The 22563-nt window shown below is 47.2% G+C and overlaps 2 protein-coding genes across 3 annotated transcripts in view; both read right to left on the reverse strand.

Annotated features, from left to right (window-relative positions):
- The window catches only part of TECPR2 (tectonin beta-propeller repeat containing 2), a 616143-nt gene that overhangs the window by 556903 nt on the left and 36677 nt on the right, over positions 1-22563 (reverse strand). For both annotated transcript variants that reach the window (XM_085626337.1, XM_085626336.1), the window contains exon 2: positions 5621-5733. The gene's annotated coding sequence lies outside the window, so the exon portion shown is untranslated. The remainder of the gene's footprint in view (positions 1-5620; positions 5734-22563) is intronic.
- Positions 5668-22563, reverse strand: part of LOC146798965 (zinc finger BED domain-containing protein 5-like) — a 30610-nt gene continuing 13714 nt past the window's right edge. The window contains exon 2 of the mRNA XM_085627810.1: positions 5668-5733. Coding sequence (XP_085483936.1) covers positions 5668-5733 — 66 coding nt within the window. The remainder of the gene's footprint in view (positions 5734-22563) is intronic.

Below are 22563 nucleotides of genomic sequence, written 5' to 3' on the forward strand. Positions count from 1 at the left end.
GTATGTGGGCTTGGATCTCACTCTGTCCACAAAGGTGTATTGGACTTAAATTCCTTTGACACCAGGAAAAAGAAGGGTGCAACACCATACAGTCATTCAACAGCTGCACGTAGCTTATAAACTCCTACTTCGCTTTTGATGACAGATTTTTCAGGTCCAAACCCTTGAAGAAATGTTTTGACAGAAGCCTTCAATGACTGGTGCTATGGCAGTTTACCTCTGAATTGCACTTATCCAAGCATACATCTGGGATCCTATTGTGAATATGCATAACAATGCTAATAAGTGTCATGATGTAACTACCTGTTTTTTTAATGTTTGGTTCTCATGTTTGCAATGTCGGTTTGAGTTGGAAAATCTGAATAAATAGTTTTGTTCCATGCACATTGTATCATGTTTGAATTATCCTCCAAGAGAAGGTCTTCAGTGCAGTCATACGAATGAATCTTTAATCACCCTCAACTGGTCATCCTGTTATCTGCTAAGCTAGTTTAAGTTTGTACATTTTTAGGAAGCGTGGCCGAGGAGTCACCTGTAATGGCCGCATGGCAATGAAGCTCCGGAACCGAATGCCCACATCCTGAAGTCAGCGGCTTCCATCCTCGCTTCAGCCGACCATCAAGGGGAGTTCCCACACCCTCATCACCCTGGGAATACTGCACCGTCACTGGACACCCGAAGCCCCCTCTGGCCACCGGGACACACTGAAGGAAGGTGTCGTCCTGACTCGCCTCAGAAGCCCCATGGTGACAAGGGCCACAAGTCAGCCTGAGGCAGAGGCCGCGGAGCCTTGCTGGGCCCCTCCCTATTCCACATGATGCCTCCAGAATTGTCTCACCAGCCATCGCTGCTCCGCCAGAAGGGGCTTTCCCAACTTGCCTCGGAGGCCCTGCGGCGACGGGGGCCGCAGGTGAGCCTGAGGTCGAGGCAGCGGCTCCTCGCTGGGCCCCCTCCTTGGGCCACCATCTGCTGCGGACTTGGCTGCAGCCACTACGACTGACTGCCCTCCACCTAGCAACTGCCCAACATCTACCATGTGGGTTGTAACCTGCGGGCCTGAGAGGACATGCCCCCACCTTCTGTGTTTGCGGCCCCGCCAACCACACCTTCTGCGACCAGCTGCCTTTTCCGGGCCTTCGCGGTATACTGGGCCGGAACCCTGCTGGGTTCTGCGGTGCGGAATTGAGCCACCAAACCTCTGTCCCCTACCTGCGGGGTGCTATTTGGTGTCCACTGTCTGGCTACCTCCTTGCTACTGTAATCAAAAGTGAGTAGCTACCTGCAGTGCCCTCCTCCCCCATGCATCACCTTAGGCCCTGTGGTTTGTGCCTGTTCGCCGTAAAGAGTGGGGCACCATCATCACTACTGCCCATCACTCCTCACCCCATCAATTGTGACCCCTCCATATTGGTGTCATCACCAGTGCTGCTGCCAGAATTTTCCTGTGAGGCCCCCAAACCCCCCCCCGCCCCCCATATTGAGCAGCGGGCCGGAAAAATATCTCATGCACAGCGCTCCCAATCTCACCACCTTCCGCTTTTCCTTCAGTGGCTAGCTGGCCTCTCGCCACCTGGCATAATGGGCAACGAGTTCTGAAGCTTTGCTTGCCCCAAGGCACCCCCCCCCAGAATGATTCCGTATTTTGATCCGCTGGGATCTTTGTTAATGGTTTGGGTTCTATGGGGATTCACTAGGTCTTCTTCACCTGGTGTGGGTGGGTCTATTGCGGTCTTGTTATGATTCATATTGCTATATGTTTTTTTCTCTTCTATCTTCCCTTTCTATAGCAGACAGGGTGACACCACGAGTGAACTATTTTGTAGGACTTGACATGTTTGACACTAATCCATACTTTCTTGATGGGGGACACTAGACGATCTTTAGATCCGACACTCCTCACCTCAAATGTTGGAGGTCTGAACAGCCCTCGGAAGGGGAAATTGGTGTTATCGTATCTTGACCGTCATGGTGTTAAGGTTGCATTTCTGCAGGAAATGCACCTCCCCCCACATTACGGTATCATGGAGCCTACATAGATACTTTGTCAATTACAGCTCTTATTTCAGAGGGGTCTTCATCCTTATACATTAAAGGCTCCCGTTCATACATCATCCTACCATAGCAGATGACCAGGACTGCTACCTCCTAGTGACAGGGACAGTGCTAGGGAGGAGACTTCTCCTTTGAAACATATACGCCCCAAACACCGATTATCACCTCATTTTCCAAAACGTTTCCACTCTCTTAGATAGATTTGACTCAGATGCCATTTTAATAGACGGTGGCTTCGATCTACTTTTAGATCCAGCCTTGGCCTCTACAAACACCTGTTGGGACGCAAGCCAAGCTCCTTACTTATCCTTCAGGATATTGTTCACACACACCCTCAAAGATATTTGGTGAACTTGCCACCCCAACACCCCAGGTTACACTTTTTATTTTGCCGCACACGCGCTGTGGACAAGACTGGACTACAGGTTTCTCTCAGCAGACAGCAGCCTATGGCTTCAAGATATACACTTTCTGATCACATACCAGTCAGGCTGCTGCTCACCCTCTTATACGGTGGGGGTTGGGAACGCCGCTTGTCCTTCCCCACGACCGCCCTGCTGGATGCGTTTTTTTGTTCTAAACTCCGTGATAACAATCTAATATTTTGAGATAAACACAGGGTCTAGTAGTCATTGTGCCACTCTGTGGGATGCCTTTAAGGCATACATTCGTGAAATCTGCATTTCAAAACACGCGGGGTATGACAAGATCTTTGCAACAGTTTAGCACGTGTAGAGTCCAAACTCAAAGCCATTGATGGGGAGTATTCTCCCTATCAGCTTTACATGAGCGCTTAGTTCTTCTGGAGGAATTTCGCAATCTCGCCAAGAGGGAAGCAACTCTGCTCAGCAAATACTCTGGGGAGCGTAGATATGGTGAGGGTGAACACCCTGGATGAACTTTGGCGTGCCTATTGCGTCCCCCCATGGTTCCGGGCATATTACTGAACTTAGCCTCCCAGGTATCGACCAAAGAAGGTATAATACATGAGATAGTCACGTACTATAAATCTCTATGTACTACTCGCTTGTCATCTGATTCTGCAGCACGCCAAACGTATCTCAAAGAGGTCGCCATGGTCTGGCTTAACACCGGTCAATCTCAGTTCTTAAACAAGCCTTTTATTGCTGAGGAAATTACCCAGGCACTAGACTCCTCGGATGGCACTAAAGCCCCTGTCCTTGATGGCCTTTCTGCTGCTTTTTAAAAAGTGTATAAAAACATGCCGATTCCTCAGCTGTTGATGGTCTAGGCCGAAGCCTTAGGGGGGGGGGGGTGGAGATCCTCCCTCCCACAATGTGTGAGCTATCTCCTTGCTACTCAAATCAGGCAAGGACTCCACACTCTGTTCGTCTTACAGACCGCTTTCCTTACTTAACTTTTACAATAAAATTCTTGCCAAAGCAATGGCAATTAGGCTATTGTTGTTGCTTGACTAAATAAGCTCTCGCATTCTGACCGGGTTAATGCCACAAAGGTCCACATCGCCTAATCTTCGTGTCTTCTTCTCCGTTCTGAATAGGGTGTCTCCTGAAACACCTGCAGTGGTCGCCCTTTTGGATGCGGAGAAAGCATATGATTCTCTAGAATGGCTTTCTCCATGCAACATTACGCAAACTTGGCATTCCCAACAGATTCACTTCCCTTGCTCGTCTACTATATTCGAACCCCACTACCCGTATTCGAATTACTGGCTCCATCTTGGAACCATTGCCAATATCCCGAGGCACCAGGCAAGGCTGCCTACTTTCGCCTTTATTATTCATCATAGTCATGTTCCCCTTGCTACATCACCTTAAAGAGCACTACATGCACCGGGCCTTCAATTTAAATCTGAGTCTCTCCTCATGTTCATGTATGCCGACGACATACTATTATCTGTCAGCCATCCCTCAGACAACTTGGACCCTGTAGTGCAGGAGATTGTCAGATTTGGTGACCTTTCTGGTTTGTGCATCAATTAGGCGAATTCAGAATTGCCCCCTCTTACTGATGCAACCTGTCCCCCCCCACCCCCCCCCCCAGTTGTGAATATCCTTTGAAATGGTCTGCCGATACCACCAAATATCTCGGGGTTGTTTTACACAGAGACAAGGAACAAATCATTCGCTTGAACTATGGTCCTGCCTTGGATAGACTAACGCAGGTTGACCGGTGGATACGACTACCCCTCGACATGGCTGGCCATATAGCCATCATGAATATGACAGTCCTTCCTTGTTTCTTGTCCTTATCCATTAATATACCTATTCCTTTAAAGAAAGCGTCCTTTACATTGTTACACGGCTTACTTCTGAAACTAGTTCGGGCTGGTCGCAAACCCCGAATCGCCAGGGAAACGCTCACTGTCCCGTATGATCACGGCGGCTTCCCCATTCCTGATTTCCTTAATAATTTTTTGGGTCGCCCAGGCTCCTTTAGCATACTATTGGTTTCACCCAGATGCCCGTCTACCTTACATCAAACCAGAGCGTGATTTAGCAGACCCCATTCCCCTAAATGCTCTACTATCCCAAGGCCTTAAGTTGGACCCACTGTACATTCAGACACCCTGTCTACTACCTGCTGGGCATGGGGGAAGCCTAGTGGGGCACTGGATTTAGATTTTTCTATATTCCCCTGAACTACCCCTCTCCTTGAACCTCTGGCTACCACTAACTTCTGAAAAGCTGGTGCAACGCACCATGGCCACACATAATCTCCATACCGTTGGGGATTTGTTCCCGGATGGACATGTTTTATCACACACTATTAATGCTACAGATAGTGTAATTACATATATGGTTCGATTTGTCCTTAATAGGTTACAAGGCCTGTTGCGGTCTCACATAACTTCCTACCCTCTCACCCCCGAAGACTTTCCTCCACTTGCTTTCCCTAGACACAGACTTCCCATTGCCGTCCCCCCCCCCCCAAACACCCATCACCTCACTATCCTCATGTCATACCAGCCAACACACCAATACATGACACCACATAGGCGTTCCAATCTATTTCTCCTACAACTACGTATTCGTCTGCTCCCCTGTATAAGTATCAATGACTGTTTTCCTTTTATTGGTACGTGACAATGCTACATTGTGCAACTGTTTCAAGCTATACATATGTAAAACCCGTAATGTCTTGGACCTCACCATCTTCTAATTCCTTTTTCATTTCTATCTGTATTGCACTTATGTAAACTCTTAAATAAAGCTTTAAAAAAAATGTTTGTACATTTTAACCCTTCAAATGAAACAAATGCACAGTACTGCCTTTGTTTTGCCAGGTCAACCCACCCAGCTGACCAAAACTAGAATGAAATGTTTATCTTTTGAGAGACATTCTTTTTTCACCTGTGTGTTACCTGATCTGAAGGAATTTTCCCATGACTATTTTTTAAAAAGGTAAGACAGAGCTATAAATGTATTTGCTTCATTGGTCTCTGCTATGAGGAAACAGTGGCTCAGTGTCTGGCATCTTGCTATTCCTCCGAGGTACTTTGAATTCTTCATAAGTATGAACTATGCAGGTTACTAAAATGGAAAATAGATTAATTGACATGCATTATGTAGAATATCAAACTTACCAGTGTACTTAGTGATGGCACATCCTGATATGGACTTCTGCCAACCTTCAAGGTTCTAAATCTGAATGGATGTATTCTCTTCTGCCTAAAGTATGTTCTGGAGAAACTGCATCCTAAAAAAAGAAAATAAAAATGATAATTTGGTTATCAATGGTGAAATGTTGAATGCGACTTTCACAAGGGCTTCAACTTGCTTTACTTTCCTAGTTTATATCTGTCATATCAATATAACCAAAAGAGTAACAGAAGGCAATCTTCATCATACTAACATGTTGGGGAAACGAATAACCTTTTCCATTATCAAGACATTTGATTAATTACATCTACGAACAATAGTCTGATATTTTTGGGAGCCCCTGCACTCAGGTGGAGCTAGTTTGCTACTGGCACTGTGGACTGTGTATTAAAATATCTATTTAAGGCATGTAGACTGTTCTGATAGTCATAAATATTTTAAGTATCATTCAAAGAAAGAACGAGGCAACAAAAGTGGAGTATAAACAGTGCCATAGGCGCTTCGTGGCAACTAGCAATAGTTGTTCCGTTTCCGCCTGCTTTCCTCAGTGACTACATGAATTTGAAAGGGATGTAAATGATATGGGAGGTTTTTTTGTTGCAGTATGCTGCAGCAAGATAGGGTTTCTTTGTGGGACTAATGTACGACTTGGCAGGAGAATATCCACAGATATCCCCTATAAACAAAGCCAATGTAGCTATTGTAACTCCTGCTGAAATGACTCCAATGAAAAGATTACAGTATTTTGCAATGCACAACATTACCCGTCATGTCCTTTCCTACAGCCCTGCTTGGTTTAGCACCAGACAATCAAATGTATAGATGATCATCAACCATGTTGTCTTAGATATTTCCGAACAGAAACTAAGAGCTCTCATTGGACCTAATCTTTGAACATGCTCCTCTGTCCTGGAAAAATAATGAGGCATAAAAAGGAAACTGGCTAACTCTGCAGCCTGCATTAAATAAGTCCTGGGTGGGCAGGGCTTTTGTTGGCGGGAATAACGGTGAGCAGCAAGACCCGGGCAGTGGCGGTGTAACTGGATCAAGCTGGAACAAGCAGGAACTGGAAGCCACATCAAGTGCAGACTATGTGTCCAGGTGCCTACTATTGAAATGGAAACATGCCATCAATGCTAAATGTCTCCCTATGAGATCTACTCCACAGAAACTTTATCAGGAAGAAAAACTGTCATTGCTATTCTGTTTCCCAAGTAGGCCCACTGTGGGTAAAACCATAACTGTGAAAAAATGCAGGACTATTTTGAAACGGACTTTACATTTATTGTGGGACGACAGTTGTCTATGGAGTGTGTCTGCTTCCACATTCAGAACAACCACCATATGACCAGCTATAGACATCAAGTTTCTTATCCAGAGCTAAAAGACAAAACCGCATGGCCTCATCAAATAACACTTGCAAACACTTGTACTTGAGCCCAGAAGTGAAAGAAATCTCTTCAAAGCTAGATGCACTGCCCTGAAATATAACACATTTAAGTGAGTTGGACTATACACCCGGCTTAAAAGAAAACCCACTTTTGTGGCTAGGTGAGCTCCCAAACAAACCAGGTATGCATCAGTTTGATTCATTATCTGAGGCCTAGGGGTCTGAAACAGAAGCCCAAAAAGCAATTTCTTGGACTGGCCCCATTACAAAATATGTTGCATAGGGAAAGCAAAATTCTGTTTTTGAACACGTTGTTGGTATTTTTTTTTTAAGTCTCTTTGCACCTACAAAACCTACTTAATGGGTTTCCTGTGGAGACAGACCTGGGAAACACGCAAAAAATAAAACATACAATTCTCAGGTTAGATCAACTTTTAAATCGTATGATAGACTTTTGCAGAGGAAATGCCAACTCTGCAACTATATCTAGGATAGTGCAGATAAAATTGTATATGTCATGTCGATATCAAGAAAGACCTTTCTTTGTTAATGCAAAAGACATGTCATGTAAAATAGTGATGCTATTGTCTAAATATTTGATAACTTATTTGGTAGCTCTCTTTTGATCAGGCAGTCATCCGGGTAAGGAATGCATGGACGCAATGTCTTTGGCAGACAAACACCACTGCTGCTATTATTTAAATGAACACTCTATGGAAGAAACAACAGGAGAGCAAATTGGTAATGTCCCCTATGACAGAGAGATCGGAAATTATATTGGCACGACCAATGCAAGATGGCTTTCGGGGAGTCGATAAATAACAAGATCAAGGGAGGAGAGGGGCAGCTAGTGGTGTGACCCAAAAAGATTGAGGAGGCTTTTTATGGACCACAAAATCTAAAAGTGCAAGAGAAGACAATGGTGGAGGAGAATGAGCGTGGAGGAGAACGAGCAGGGAGAAGAGGCAACACGGAGCAGTAATCACACGGACAGGGCACAGGAATGAGAGGAGTTGAGGCAGTAACAGCAGAGGTAGAAATAGCATCAAAAGATTCCGAGGTTAGGGACCGGAGCGGGACCAAAGGAAGATAGAGATGGAGTCAGATGAGATGGTAACAAGTGTGTTTACACTTCCAGAACCCAGCTAACCAAGTGAAAGAGGAACAGGGTTCTCCGACACCATGCTGCATGGACAGGGCGGTACCTACATGCATGTAGTGCAAACCTTTATGTAAAATTGGCACAACTGCTAGCACCCAGAGTGGCCAGGGTGACACTAAACGCTGCACATTTTTACAACAGGCTAGGTGAGAGCCTATACCTTCAGCACATGTGTAGTAGTAAGGGTTGTTATGCTGACATCACTTGAATTAACGAGTTAACACAGAGTCTGATACAGGGGTATTTTTGTGCTTCCTTTTGCTGGGGACCTGGACTAGAGCCTCAGGAGCTGTTAACTGCATGAAAACAGGGAGAAGGACAATACTCAGGGAGTCAGGAGTTTTAAGACTCCTGCTAGGCTTTCTCCTCAAGATACTATTCAAAAATATATAGCTGTGGATTCCTGACGTAAACTGGTTAGCCAGCGTCCCAACAATAAATCCCTTATCAAGCCTTTTTTGGTGGTGTCCAGATATCTATATCCCTTCCCAAATCACAAATCTGACGGAATTCCAGTGGTAACTGGATATCAGGATTTGGAAGTACATACCTGAAGATCTTAGCACATCATCCAGCATTGAATCTGAAGTGCCTGAATAATCACTTGGACAGTGACCATTTTTAATTTTTTCTTACTGAAGCACTAGCTTATGAATTGAATGGTGAGAATGGGCGGCAATTCTTGCCATGTCTTGGTACTAGGAAATATCTGGAATATGAACCTTTACTTTCCATCAAGCTAGAAGCTTGTGGTATAGTTCCTTCTGCAAAAACACATGGAAACATGGAAATAAGAGGAGGAAGGGAGTTTACAGCTGTAAGACTTCTGCAGAATGGGAGGACCCATAAATAAAGCACCCAATGATCGGAGGTAATGGCCATCCATTGGGGTTAGAAGGCTGCCATCTGTCTACCAAGTGAAATACTAAGGTATATTGATATTCAGCTTTTAAAGCGGTTTTAAGACGATAAAGGGGACAAGAGTTAATGCTGGTTTCATCCTAATTCTGCCCTGCTGTCACTACAAAGACTGCAAGGAGTTTCTTGGACTGTTGAACAATCCATTAGAAGGACAACATTGGTGGTACAGATGGGGAAACTGGCATGGTGGAGTGACTAATGCTCATGGTCCTACTCTGCTTGAACTTGTACATGCTAAATCGTAATCTTTTTACAACTACAAGTTGCAGCGGATATTACACTAACTCAGCAGCTCTTTTGAGAAGCGTGTGTTTCTCTATGGTGGTCCATTTAGCAATACAGGAGTGCCCCTCAGTGGTGGGATCTACTCCACTGGCATTTTTCAGGAAGGAGGTAACTATTCTCACCATCATCGTCATCATGCATGAAGCAGGGCTCAGAGCACCCCAAGATGTCTGAATCTGACCCAAATAAGTGTTTAAATCTTGTCATAATCACAGGTCTCATTATCTTTTTGTACTTTGTTATTTCTTCTTCTCCAAGTTATACTTTGCCTTCCATTTCTGACTGTTTGGAGAACGAGACCTGAATACAGTGAACACAAGTGCCTCTGGTCGATGTAAAATGCAGACAAGTAAATGGGCTAGTCTGACCTGGGCCAGAAAGTCAACTCTCACCATTGATGCCAAAGAATCATTAGGGGCTTTGGATGGCATGTCAGTAGTCACAGGATAGGATGCTGTCAAAGATAGCTATCATTGCATCTTTGAAAAGTGTGTGTTTGGTACTGCGAGGCCCTAAAAGATAGACAAAAGGTTAGGTTTCATATTTGCCCCCACTCTAATCAAGGACAAGGAAGTCAGTGTCATTTTGCACAATCTACTTAACTAAACGTTTCATAGGGGTGTTACAGCAAGAGACATTTGCGAGTCAAAGCTAGATTACTATTAACCCGTACAAACAAATAGTATAATAAAATTACAGACATTGCACAACTCTGCCGCAAAAGTGGTTTGTTTGATCCATAAGCAGTAATCTCAAGACTCCACTGGCTGGGCCGCCATTTAATGCGGAAATTCTGGTTAAAGCACGGCCACTTTTAAAGATGGTCATATCTAAAGGTAGGTTGCATTCAACACAAGCAAGCCAGGTCTGAATTTGTTCCTTATTGTAGCATATCAGTTTAAGTCCACCTTTCAATTCCGGAAACAGATTAAGAAACTGCTGTTCTAGACTTCTCAGGTTGGGTTCCTATTGGTCAGAAGTCAATTCTTGGGGTGGTTTAGCGCTCTTTAGCGATGACCATTCAAATGGAAGTGATCATTCAATTAAGTCAGGTATCCTCTTTCCCCAGCTTCGGCATTTTCAGATCATAAACAACCCTTTTTTTTTTTTTTTAATATGTCACAGCTTGGGCGGTCTCGCCAGTGTCGTGTATTCTAGTAAATTCATAAATTAAAATGTGTTAGAACTGTATGCACTTGACTCCTGTTAACCAGGGAAAAAAAGTGCCTGTGCTCCCCTTTAAACATGGTTGAACTGGTTTATCCTAATTAGCATTATTATCTTGCCTATGAGTCCGTAGTATATGGGGTTGAAAGAGCACAGAGGACCTGGAAGTTAAATTCCACTAGTGAAATGCAGCACCTGTTGGGCCATCCACTACAGGGCAGGGCAAACTTGACTTCAGGCCTACTATGTGTAGTCTGAAATAATACTTTTTTGCCAACTTGCAAAAATGTAAATACCAGGCTAATTAGACTTGTAAGTTCTTACAATGGCTATCAGATCATGCAGGTAGGTTTAGCGTTAACTAGTCTTCAGATCTGGCACTCGAACCATGTGCTGTCAACAACAACATAAAACTACAGTGATACGTGGCTGGAAACTAAAAAATCATTGTTTAACCACAAATACATAAGGTGTGTTTTGGAAGTCTAAAAGAAAAGAATTGCAGTCAATAGCGAGGGACTTGATGAATAGAACATCTTTTCTTCAAATATATTTTTATTGAATTTTCCAGCAAAGAATCTGAAACAATATCAACACAACTTCCCTCGCAGGGGAACCGCATAATCCGGCAGAAAGACAAATGCTTAGACAAAATACGTTGCCCAGCCTAAATCAAGCTCCTTTCTCAGAGTGAGGCTATTATGGTGGGTACAGCTTCTAATAATAGCGGAGCACGGGGCTCAGTCTGTCCAGCCTAAAGACGGAACAACGATTCCGGACATGTTACGTTGTCTTCCTGCTAGGTTATCTCTCCTAAGCCTTCCAAGTGGGAGGCGCCACACTAAATGACCATATAATCCACACCTAGCAGTCCCCCCCGCCCCCCGAGAGAGAACATAATTACAAATGAAAAAGGATAATACCCCTCCCCGGTTCCCACCCCCCTCCCCAACCGTGGCGGCGGCAGTAGTCATGCATTTGAATTAACCTACGATACTAGAGCTCTACTCAGAATTGAAAGAGATGAAGGGTCCTAATGGTGGGGGGGCATAGAGCCGATGGTAATGCTCGTGAAAGAAAGGTGACTAAAGGACCCCACTTAAACTCAAAATTCTTAAAGTTGTCTCTGAAAATGTCTGACATGCGTTCCAGGCTAAGCAGTTTCCATAAGCGAGAGTGCCAGAGAGAGATAGCTGGCGCCTCTTTCCTTTTCCAAGCGGCTGCTAAGGTGATCTTGGCTGCTCCTATACAAAGCCACATTATCAGTTTATCCGCTCTAGTCTGATGCTCTAGGATGGGGTCAAGAAGCCCCAAAAGGACACCCGCCATAGTTGTGGGAATGGGGTATCCCAATATGACTTTTATATGTGGCAAAATTTCCTCCCAGAACGGGCGGATAGTTGGGCAATCCCACCATATATGCCGAAAATCCCCCAATAGTCCGCACCCCCTCCAGCATCTATCTGAGGTATTGGGAAAAATTGGCTTAAGCTTGGACGGGTGCAGGTACCAGTCCATCATGGTCTTCAAGTGAGCTTCACGGAGTTCTGTGGAGTGATTGAATCTAATGATGTCAGACCATAAATTAGTCCATTCTTCGTCAGTGATAGGACGCTGAAGTAACTCTTCCCACATGTACATATACCGGGGACGTGGGGATAATGCCGTGGTGAGGAGGAAGTTGTATATGAACGAAATCACCCCCTTCATGGAGGAAGTCCTGGTAAGAAAAGCCTCGAATTTTGTGAGGGGGCGAGTAGCAGCCTCGTGTACCTGCGGTGTAAGCACCGAATGCATACGTTGAGAATAATGGTATCTTTCTGTGTTTGTTATTCCATAATCGCGCTTGCAATTATCAAAAGAAAGGGTTTCAAAGTTATGGAATAGATGTGTCAAGGCGAGGCATCCTCCCTCCCTCCAGGTGTCAAAGGGCCCCTCAAGTAGGGCTGGGGGAAAAACCGGATTGAAATGGAGTGATGTAAATGGCGAGGGGAACGTAGTCCACCTGTCATCTCTTGAAACTGAATTCCATACTTTTAAAGTGGTGCGCGTGGGGGTGCTGACATACGTGTTCTTAGGCCTATCGCTTTTGGGTCGCCAAACTAGGTCCCATATTGTCCGTCCAGTCACACTGCAATCCATATGTAACCAGTGCTTTTCAGATTCTTGCTGCGACCATTCAACTAAGACTCTGAGCTGTGCAGCTTTGTAGTATAAGTGGATGTCTGGGAGACCTACTCCTCCCTCCCTGCGTGAGCGGCGCAATAGGAAGAAGGAGAAGCGAGCGCGTCCCTCCTGCCAGGCAAGGCGTAGAATCATGGCCTTCACTCGCCGGAACAAATCACCCTCCAATTCTATGGGTAAGGCCTGGAATAAATATAAGAGCTTAGGAAGGAGAGTTATTTTCACCGCATGTATCCGGCCTAGCCAGGACAAAAAGAGTGGTTTCCACCTCGCGAGGTCGGATTGGATTCGGGTTAGAATGGGGGGGAAATTAGCAGCATATAGCTTCTCTACCGTTGGCGTCAGCTGAACCCCCAAATATTGAAGCGAGGAAGCAGCCCACGGCAAAGGTGTAAGAGCCTGGAGCCGGTGAACTTCCGCCTGTGGGAGGGTGAGGTTGAGAATATATGATTTATCAAAATTTATTTTAAAGCCTGCTACAGCTTCGAAGTGTTGAAGCTCCAGGTGCAAGTGTGGGAGGGACATAGCCGGGTCAGAGAGGGACAGAAGGACGTTGTCCGCAAATAAAGAGATTTTGTGCGACTCCCCCGTAAATGGTAAACCCCAGGATTCCAGGATTAGCCCTCACCACTAGCGCAAGTGGTTCGATACTAAGAGCAAAGAGCAAGGGTGATAGGGGACACCCCTGTCTAGTGCCTCTAGAGTGAACAAAGGAGGAGGATTGAACCCCATTGACAGCCACCTTAGAGCGAGGCCGAAGATAATTAGCGCAAATCATACTTATAAATTTAGGCGAGAAGCTGAATGCTGAAAGTGTGTGGAAAAGAAAAGCCCAGTCAACCCTGTCGAACGCCTTCTCGGCATCCAACCCTACCAAAACTGCCGGGATCTTACACCTGTTAGCCTTCTCTATCAAATGAATAATTCGATGGGTGTTATCGTGCATTTGGCGACCCTTTATAAATCCGGACTGATCAGGGTGTATGAGGGCAGGCATGAGGTCATTTAGTCGTTTGGCAATAATAGATGAGTACAATTTCGCATCCACGTTTAGCAGGGCAATAGGCCTATAAGAGGCACAGCGATGAGGATCCTTTCCTGGTTTAGGTATTACAGAGATCGTGGCCTCAGACATGGTGTTTGAAGTCTCCCCGTCCTCAGCCATCTTGTTAAATAGCTGCACAAGGTGGGGGCCAATGTTAGGGGAGAATGTCTTATAAAAGATGGCGGTGTAACCGTCCGTTCCAGGAGCCTTGTGAGGCTTCAGGGCTTTAATAGCATTGGTAACCTCCTCTAAGGTAAAAGGGGCGACGAGTAGGTTGTTCCATTCAGTGGACACCTGGGGCAAGGGTAACGTCGGGAGGTATTCTCGCTGTTTGTCCAAGTCCAGGGTCTCCCCCAGAATAAAGAGTTTTATAAAAAAGGCGCCAAAGATCTCTGCCTTGTCCTCGTCTTTGTGCGTGATATCACCAGAGGGTCCCCGAATGCCCCCTATGTACTATTTTTCACGTTTATCCCTTAGCTGTCTGGCAAGATGTTTACCAATTTTGTTGCCCTGAGTATATGAGAAATGCCGCAATTTAAGAATTGTAAACTCTGCCCCATTGTTGTAAATAGCCCGGAGCTTACCTCGTATCGCCGTCAGGTTGCGCGAGGTTTGCCTAGTGGGGTTCAATTTGTGAGCGGTTTCAAGAGAAGATAGCTCCAACTCTTGTTGTTCCCTCTCCCTAGTGCGCTGCACATTTAGTGCCGCATTAACAGCAATACACTTCCCCCTAAAGACAGCCTTAAATGTGTCCCAGTTGGTATACACCGATGTGTCCTCCAGTTTATTGATAGTAAAAAATTCAGTAATGGATTCCTTTAGTTTGGTACAAGATTCCTTGTCCCGAACCAGCGACGCCGGAAAGTACCATCTGGGAACAGTCGGGGCACTCCCGGACCAAGTGAGACAGATAGAGAATAAGCTATGGTCCGATACTGACATTTCCCCTGTCATATTTCTATTGTGGCCTCACGTAGGGCTCCCCGTAAGGATTGGCTAAGAAAAAAATAGAACATCTTTTATAAGAAGAGTTTCAGATCCACTTGAGAATGTGCCATGGGGTCTTCGGTACAAGTGGAAATGCTTTAGAAAGTCCCACAGCAGAATTTGGGGTGAGGTCAATTTAATTCCAGGTGAAGTGCCTTTGGTCATGTATTACCCTTTCAATAACAACTCTTGCAACCTGCATGTATTCACTTTCCATGGTTGTGTTGAGGAATGTACCCTAGATGCCATGGGCAACAGTTACTCATTCACTACCACTAGAGAAACTCTGTTAATGTATTTTCAATGTTTACACCATTAAGTAGTTGTGAACATTAAACGTCGAGAATGTATCCTTTCTATGTTGCTTTTACTTGCCCAAGTGCCAATACCTGAGAGGGTCAGGCTGTATTATAAAAAGAGAACTCAAGTGCCAAACAGGATTGTGTTTCAGCTGCTGCCAATGCACAGGAACATGCAGAGAAGCGCTGCCTAATGCCAGAACCCAAGATGCTGCTAAATTAATTGAAAAAAGTCACCACCTTGAACACATCTTCTTATGAATAACGTCAAGTTGGAGTGGGAAGGAAGGAACTCCAAGGACATTTCGTGAAAGAGGAGGAGCAGCATGTCTATGGGCCTTTTAAGTTGTCGCTTCCCCCACAACAGTCAATTTCTAGCCTTCTCATGGAAGGGTGGCAGAGGGATAGTGAAAAGGAGTAAGATGGGTTGGTGGTAATGACTGCCAAAAATATTTGATCCGATTCTTCCTCATACACCCTACAGGCCACACAAAGCTCTCAGGATTTCCAGGCCCTTATGTCAGTAGCTCATCCAGTTCAGGTTTCTGGTGTCCTACAAGAAACAAACTACACAAGTCCTACAAGAAACAAACTACACAAGTATCAAAATGCACATCAAACTGGGAAGCACCATTACTTCAACTCTCTTTTTGTTCCTATTGCTTCCCCCTTACGCTGGGTATTACTCTTGCTGCACTTGATTTCAGTTAATTCTTTAGACGGGATTCTATTCACAGTGATTTCAGTAACAAGAGCTCAAATTCTTTGACTGTAAGATGTCCTGTTTGGAACAATTCCAATAGCCTGATCCTGGAGCATGGAAAATACAAGTATGTGCCACACACTAATAATGCATAAGATGCTAAGATGCTATTTGAGAGTGTTCTCTTTGCAAGATTTAAGCACCTGGTGCCTTGTTTGTGGGATGCATTGCCCATTACTCGCTGGGATCCCATCATCTAATAGATAAAAGCCTTCCACTGTGGAGTTATTGCCTATTCGACAAAAGAAGTGGCCAAAATACAAAGTAGTTCTTGATACGAATCACTAGCGATTTCTCAATATTACAAATTGACTCAATATGGTCATAAGAAGCAATATCACTTAGTTAAATGGCTACTGCTGACATCTAGTTTGACCTGCCAGTCAGTAGACTGAACGACAGCAAGCCCAACATAGTGTTTCTTCCTTCAGAGGTAAGTAAAAGGAGTGCCATTAAACTGGGCGATAGTAGCACCGGTTATTTAAAGAGCTTGGAAGCGGCAATAAGAGTTGTGTTAAGAGCTACTTAAGAAAATAATGGTAATTATTTTGCAGAGTCTCATAGGAGCAACACTGAGACCAAGGGCCAGTAGCATCAGTTATTCGGGCCACTTTAGAGGCAGAAGAAACTTACTACAACCTTAAAGATTAGCTTCAGAGAAGGCAAGAGGTCCTTTTCACCCCAACACCCCACGCAACATCAAATTTCTTACTGTAGACCATGTCATAAACATTATGAAGAAGTTATAAGCAAAAAATAGTTTTTACATTACTGTTACGGCCCCTAACTGGTGAGTGATAAATGCCTTACTTCAATTTATCTGTAGATAATATAAAATAATGCACTTATTGGGCACCGAAAGGTGTGGAACAATACAGACAGAAGAACATCACCAAATTGTCTTTTTTTTTTTTTGTAAACAAATTTTATTTGTCAAATACACAGTTAGCGGAGCTCTGCGACCCAGAGGCTTCCGTAGCATCAACGAACAATATCTTGGCTTTGACATTTTCGGCATAAAATACCAAAAGAAAATTACAGAAGGGACATGCATAAAAAATGCAACCCCTTCAAACAACCCAACATAGAACACCCCCCACCCCCCACCCCATCGCACCGCCAATCCAGCAATAACAGCAAGTACATTCAGAGCTACGATTCTACCCTCGCTGTGGAACATGTCCGCCAAACACCACTTCACCCAATACACAAATGTAACATACCCCCCCAAAACCAAGGAGAGAAAGACTGCCACCCACACAGTTATTCCGCTGGGGAAGGTTCCAGCTCCAAACGCCTGTAATCTGCCCATCGTTTCCAAATTTTATAATGCTTAAGCGGGCAGCCCCGTGCCACAAAAATGGGGGCCTCTAGGCCCATGCAGAAATCTAGCCCTGCCTTCCACCCCGACACAGAGGGTGCGGACGTCGCCTTCCAAACCCTCGCTATGTCCCGCTTAGCAAGAGTAAAGCCCAGGAGCATCAGGTGACGCTTGTAGACATTTCCCCCTATATCGTCCATAACATGCAGGAGCACCAGTTTAGGAGACCGAGGAAGATCCCAACCCAGCACCACTGAGAGGCATGTCAGCACACCCCTCCAGATCCTAGTCAGCGCAGAACAATCCCATATAGTATGCAGCAGCGTCCCTTCTTCATGTAAGCAGTGAAGACAGTTCGGGGATGCCACCAGACCCGCCCTATGCAGTCTAACTCTGGTAAAATACACTCTATGGAGGTATTTAAACTGGATGAGTCGGAGGCTCATTGCAATGGCCGCCCCACGTGGGGAGGCCAGGGCCACCGTCCAGTCCTCTTCAAGCGGGCCCACATCCTCTTCCCATACCTCGCGGAGACGCTGCAGAGATGTGGAACAGTGTGTCACAAGGGACTGGTATATTTTCGATATCTTATGGTCCCGCAAGTCTCCCATGAAAACTTTCGCCTCAATTGGGCTGAAGTCGTCCAACTCCTCCAGACCCGCCAAACTGGGAGATAGCGGTACAAAAGGGGGTGGTGATGGACGGAGCATCAGAACCAATCAAACACTCACACCCAGTCAACAGATCTGGGTTTAATCCATCACCGTTCTTTAGCCCACTCTGCCACCCCAGTTCAGACATAGCCATATGGAAATCAGTCTGACCCTGTGCCTCATGGGAACAGTCCAGCCCGAACTGCCAAGCCATGCCTTCCCTGGACCGGAAACAAGCTTTCTAGGACCGGTTTCTGGCATTTCAGCCGTCTTCAGCCAGGCTTGCTTGAATCCAGTGGCAACGTGAGCAAGGGACTCACGTCTGAGCATACCCTGCCAACTTATGGCGAACAAAGCGGTACAAAAGGGGGTGGTGATGGACGGAGCATCAGAACCAATCAAACACTCACACCCAGTCAACAGATCTGGGTTTAATCCATCACCGTTCTTTAGCCCACTCTGCCACCCCAGTTCAGACATAGCCATATGCAAATCAGTCTGACCCTGTGCCTCATGGGAACAGTCCAGCCCGAACTGCCAAGCCATGCCTTCCCTGGACCGGAAACAAGCTTCCTAGGACCGGTTTCTGGCATTTCAGCCGTCTTCAGCCAGGCTTGCTTGAATCCAGTGGCAAAGTGAGCAAGGGACTCACGTCTGAGCATACCCAGCCAACTTATGGCGAACAAAGCGGTACAAAAGGGGGTGGTGATGGACGGAGCATCAGAACCAATCAAACACTCACACCCAGTCAACAGATCTGGGTTTAATCCATCACCGTTCTTTAGCCCACTCTGCCACCCCAGTTCAGACAGGGAGATAGGGCATGGCGGAACTGCAAATATTTAAAAAATTGAGTGCGCTGCATTTGAAAGTCGTTCTGCAAGTCTTTGGAAGGATTTCAGGACGGGACCCCTCATGACATCCCCCAATGTGGAGATCCCAATCGCATCCCAGTCCTGGAAGCCGGGCATGGCCGCCAGCTGCGGCAGGCCCCCATTTCGCCATAGTGGCGTCTCTCTAGTTAGGCGATTCCACCAGCCCATCCTCCGCAAAGCCTGCCTCCAAACCTGAAATACCAGTTGTGTCACACTCGGCAAAGAGCGCCGCAAGGGCGCAGAATAAAGGAGTGTATGTAGAGAATGATCTCCCATCAAACGGCGCTCGAGGCTATACGCCGGATCCGACCTGTCGCCATACCACCATTCATTAAGGACCAGCAAGTGGGAGGCCATATAGTATGAGAGAATATCCGAAGTAGCTAGGCCCCCGCAGTATGTGGATTTAAAACAAGTACGGAGAGCCACTCTCACAACCCCCCCCGCCCCAGAGAAACTGACCCAGTGACGCATTCACCTGGCGGAACCAACCCGAAGATATAGGATATGGATGGTTTTGAAGCTGATACCGCAGTCGAGGAAGGGCAACCATCTTGAAAATGGCCGAGCGGCCATATATAGATAAGGGTATGTGGGACCAGACTCTGAGATCTTCACGCACCTTGTTCCATACAGGCACCAAATTCTTTTCCCACGAGGTCGACCTAGCATCCGATAGGAACACGCCCAAATATTTCAGCCCTCCACGCGCCACCTGCACCGCGGAGGCCCAATCCCCAGGGTCGGCCCCCCCCCAGAACCCAGAGGGTAGACTTACGCTCGTTCATATACAAGCCGGTAGTCTCACCAAACACCTGCATGATACGCAACAACCGCAGGCCAGTCCTATCTAGCTGTGTAAGAAAGAATAACACGTTGTCCGCATATAAGGCGATACGATCCGACAAGCCATTAGCCCATTCAAGCCCTGATACCTGCGCATCGACACACACCCAAGCAGCTAGAGGCTCCATTGCCAGGGCAAACAGATAGGGTGACAGAGGGCACCCCTGCCGGGTACCTCGACCAATGGAGAAAACCGACGAGACAGAGCCAGCCACACGCACAGCCGCTGTTATGTCTGTGTAAAGTAAAGTCAGATAGGAGAGAAAGCGAGGTCCTAAATTCAATCGGCGTAGAAGGGCGAATAGGTATTCCCAGCTCAATGAATCAAAAGCTCGATCCATATCTGCAAGCAAAAGGGCCGCGCGTATCCCCAAGCTCCCAATTGCCGCAATTGCTGTATGTGCTCTGCGTATATTATGACGGGTCGCCCGCTGGGGCATAAACCCGGCCTGGTCCGGATGCTCAATTGACGAGATGTGAGGACGGAGACGATTGGCCAGCGCCTTGGCCAACACCTTAGCCTCTACGTTTAGAAGGGAGATAGGACGATCAGATGCATGGTGTTCAGGAGGCCGGCCAGGTTTGTGAAATACCACCACCTCAGCATGCCGCCAATCTCTAGGCAAACGACCAACCTCCCTAGCCTCCTCCACCACCCTACAGTAATGAGGACCGAGCTGCTGGGAGTATCGTTTAAAAAATGTGTTCGGGAATCCATTGGGACCCGGCTCCTTACCAGGCTGCAGCTCCTGAAGAGCAGAATTCAGTTCATCCACCGAGAATGGGCGGTCAAGATCCGCACTTACTTCGTCAGTCAGAATTCTGGGCGGGAGATCATCTAAAAATCGGGCAATGACCTCTGCCGGCAAACATTCACGGGGAGCATAGAGGTCCGCGTAATAGACCGCGAAGCTCTCTGCGATGGCCGACGGATCCGAGATCGGCACTCCATCAGGTCCGACCACCCCCGGGAGAACAAGAGAGCCTGTCGCCCCTTGGCACAATCTATGCAGAAGTTTGCTCGATTTGTCCCCCCACTGATATATCCTGCTGCGGGTTGCCAACCACGCCTGGCGGGCCTCGTCCAGCTAAAGGGAAGAGAGATCTTGCTGCGCTAGCAACAGTTGGCGGCGGACCTGCCGCCCCCCCCCATCTCCACTGCGCATTTCTAGAGCCAAGATCTTCGCCTCTGCCCGCACAAGAGATTCCCTGTGGGCCCTGCGCGCCGCCACGCAGAAGGAGATATCGACCCCACGAAGCGTGGGCTTCATCACCTCCCACAGAGACGCCGCTGCCGACACCGTCCCCACATTTTGCAGCAGATAATGATCTATGGCGTCTCCCATGTGTTCCCTATATTCCGCCTGTTGGAGGTTCCACACGGAAAGACGCCACCGGAATGGTCTGCGCACAGAGCCAGCATGCAGCGTAACGGCCACCGGCGAGTGATCAGATAGCCCCGGGGGAGAATATCAGCCTCAACCACCCTGCCAGCATCACCCCAAGACACAAAGATATAATCAATACGTGAGAGGGAGTCGTGGACCGCCGAGAGATACGTGAACCTCAGAACCGCACCATGCAGCCGATGCCATGGGTCATCCCACTCCTGGCCTATCACGAGGGAATGAAGCTTGGTGGAATTACCCCCCCATTGGGGCCCCGTCGGGCCTTTGCCTGTCCAGAGCAAGATCCAGCACATCGTTCCAATCCCCACCAACCACTGCCAGGTCCTTTGGGATATCTGCCCACACGGTCACAAGCTTCTCAACAAACCCCCAGGACAGCGGCGGTGGGGCATACACGCTCCCAAGAATCACAGACTCACCCCACAGCGTACCCTGGAGTAAGAGGTATCTGCCCTGTGTATCGCTCCACGCTCTAACATGGGTGTAAGGAACTAGTCTATGAATCATGACTGCTACTCCCCTTGAGCCTCGCGCAAAGCCTGCATGGAACACCTGAATATATCCAAATCGCTGAAAGCACAGTGCTTTCGTCCCCATAAGATGTGTCTCCTGTAGCATAAGAATGTCCGAACCGGCGCGTTTAGCCTGCTTAAGGATAGCGCCACGCTTGATCTTATCCAGCGCCCCTCTGACATTCCAGCTCATTATGCACAAGGACCCCAAGGAATCCAGCGATCTACCCGTAGGGACAGCCATGCCAAAGCATCAGAACAGGAGGAGCCCCCAGTGGCTCAGGACACGTCACATAGCGCAATTCCGACCCACAATTGGACAGTGCGATAAAAGGACAACAACAACTCCCAACACAACCCCCCTACCCCCTACCCCCACCCCGTACTTCCAGAACAGTGAAGTACCTGTCGCGGCAGGCAGTGCCGGTAGACCCCAACGGGGAGCACCACCCCACACCCACCAATGGATCCCCAAACCACAGCCCATCATCCCCTAGTCACCATCCCCTCCTGGTATAACCAACAGGGATGTCAGCCCTCATAGCGCCCCCTTGACCGCCATACGAATGTCCAATATTCATGAATGCGCTTATACAAAGATAAGTTAGTCAGCTGGTGCTGTCTGATCCAACGCTGACCCCCGCTCGACGGTGCACCACCGGACCTGGATCGCCTCCTGGACCTGGAGCGGCGGGACCCCCTCACCCGGCCACCAGGCCCGCCCCGCGTCACCCCGCTTGAGGATGAGTCAGATTCCGTCCCTGGCGGGGAATGAGGGCGCACCGTCTCATCCGTCCATCAGAAGACCTCCTCCGGAGAGTCAAAGAAGTATGTGCGGGAGCGGTAGACCACCCGCAGCCGGGCCGGGTAGAGCAGCGCATAAGGAAGCTTGAGCTCCCGCAGGCGGACCTTCGCTGCGAGAAATGATTGCCGCAATTGCTGAGTCTGTTTGGTATAGTTCGGAAATATAAGGATACGGGTATTTTTTTTTTTTTTTTGTTTTAAAAACCTTTATTGACATTTCAACCAAAGACAAGTATGGGCCTACAACCCCCGGGGCCGGCCGCTAAGCAGTTAGAGTAACAGAAAGCAAATTTTAATCACATGC

This window comes from Triturus cristatus, chromosome 9 (assembly GCF_964204655.1).
Source record: "Triturus cristatus chromosome 9, aTriCri1.1, whole genome shotgun sequence".
Taxonomy (NCBI): Eukaryota; Metazoa; Chordata; class Amphibia; order Caudata; family Salamandridae; genus Triturus; species Triturus cristatus.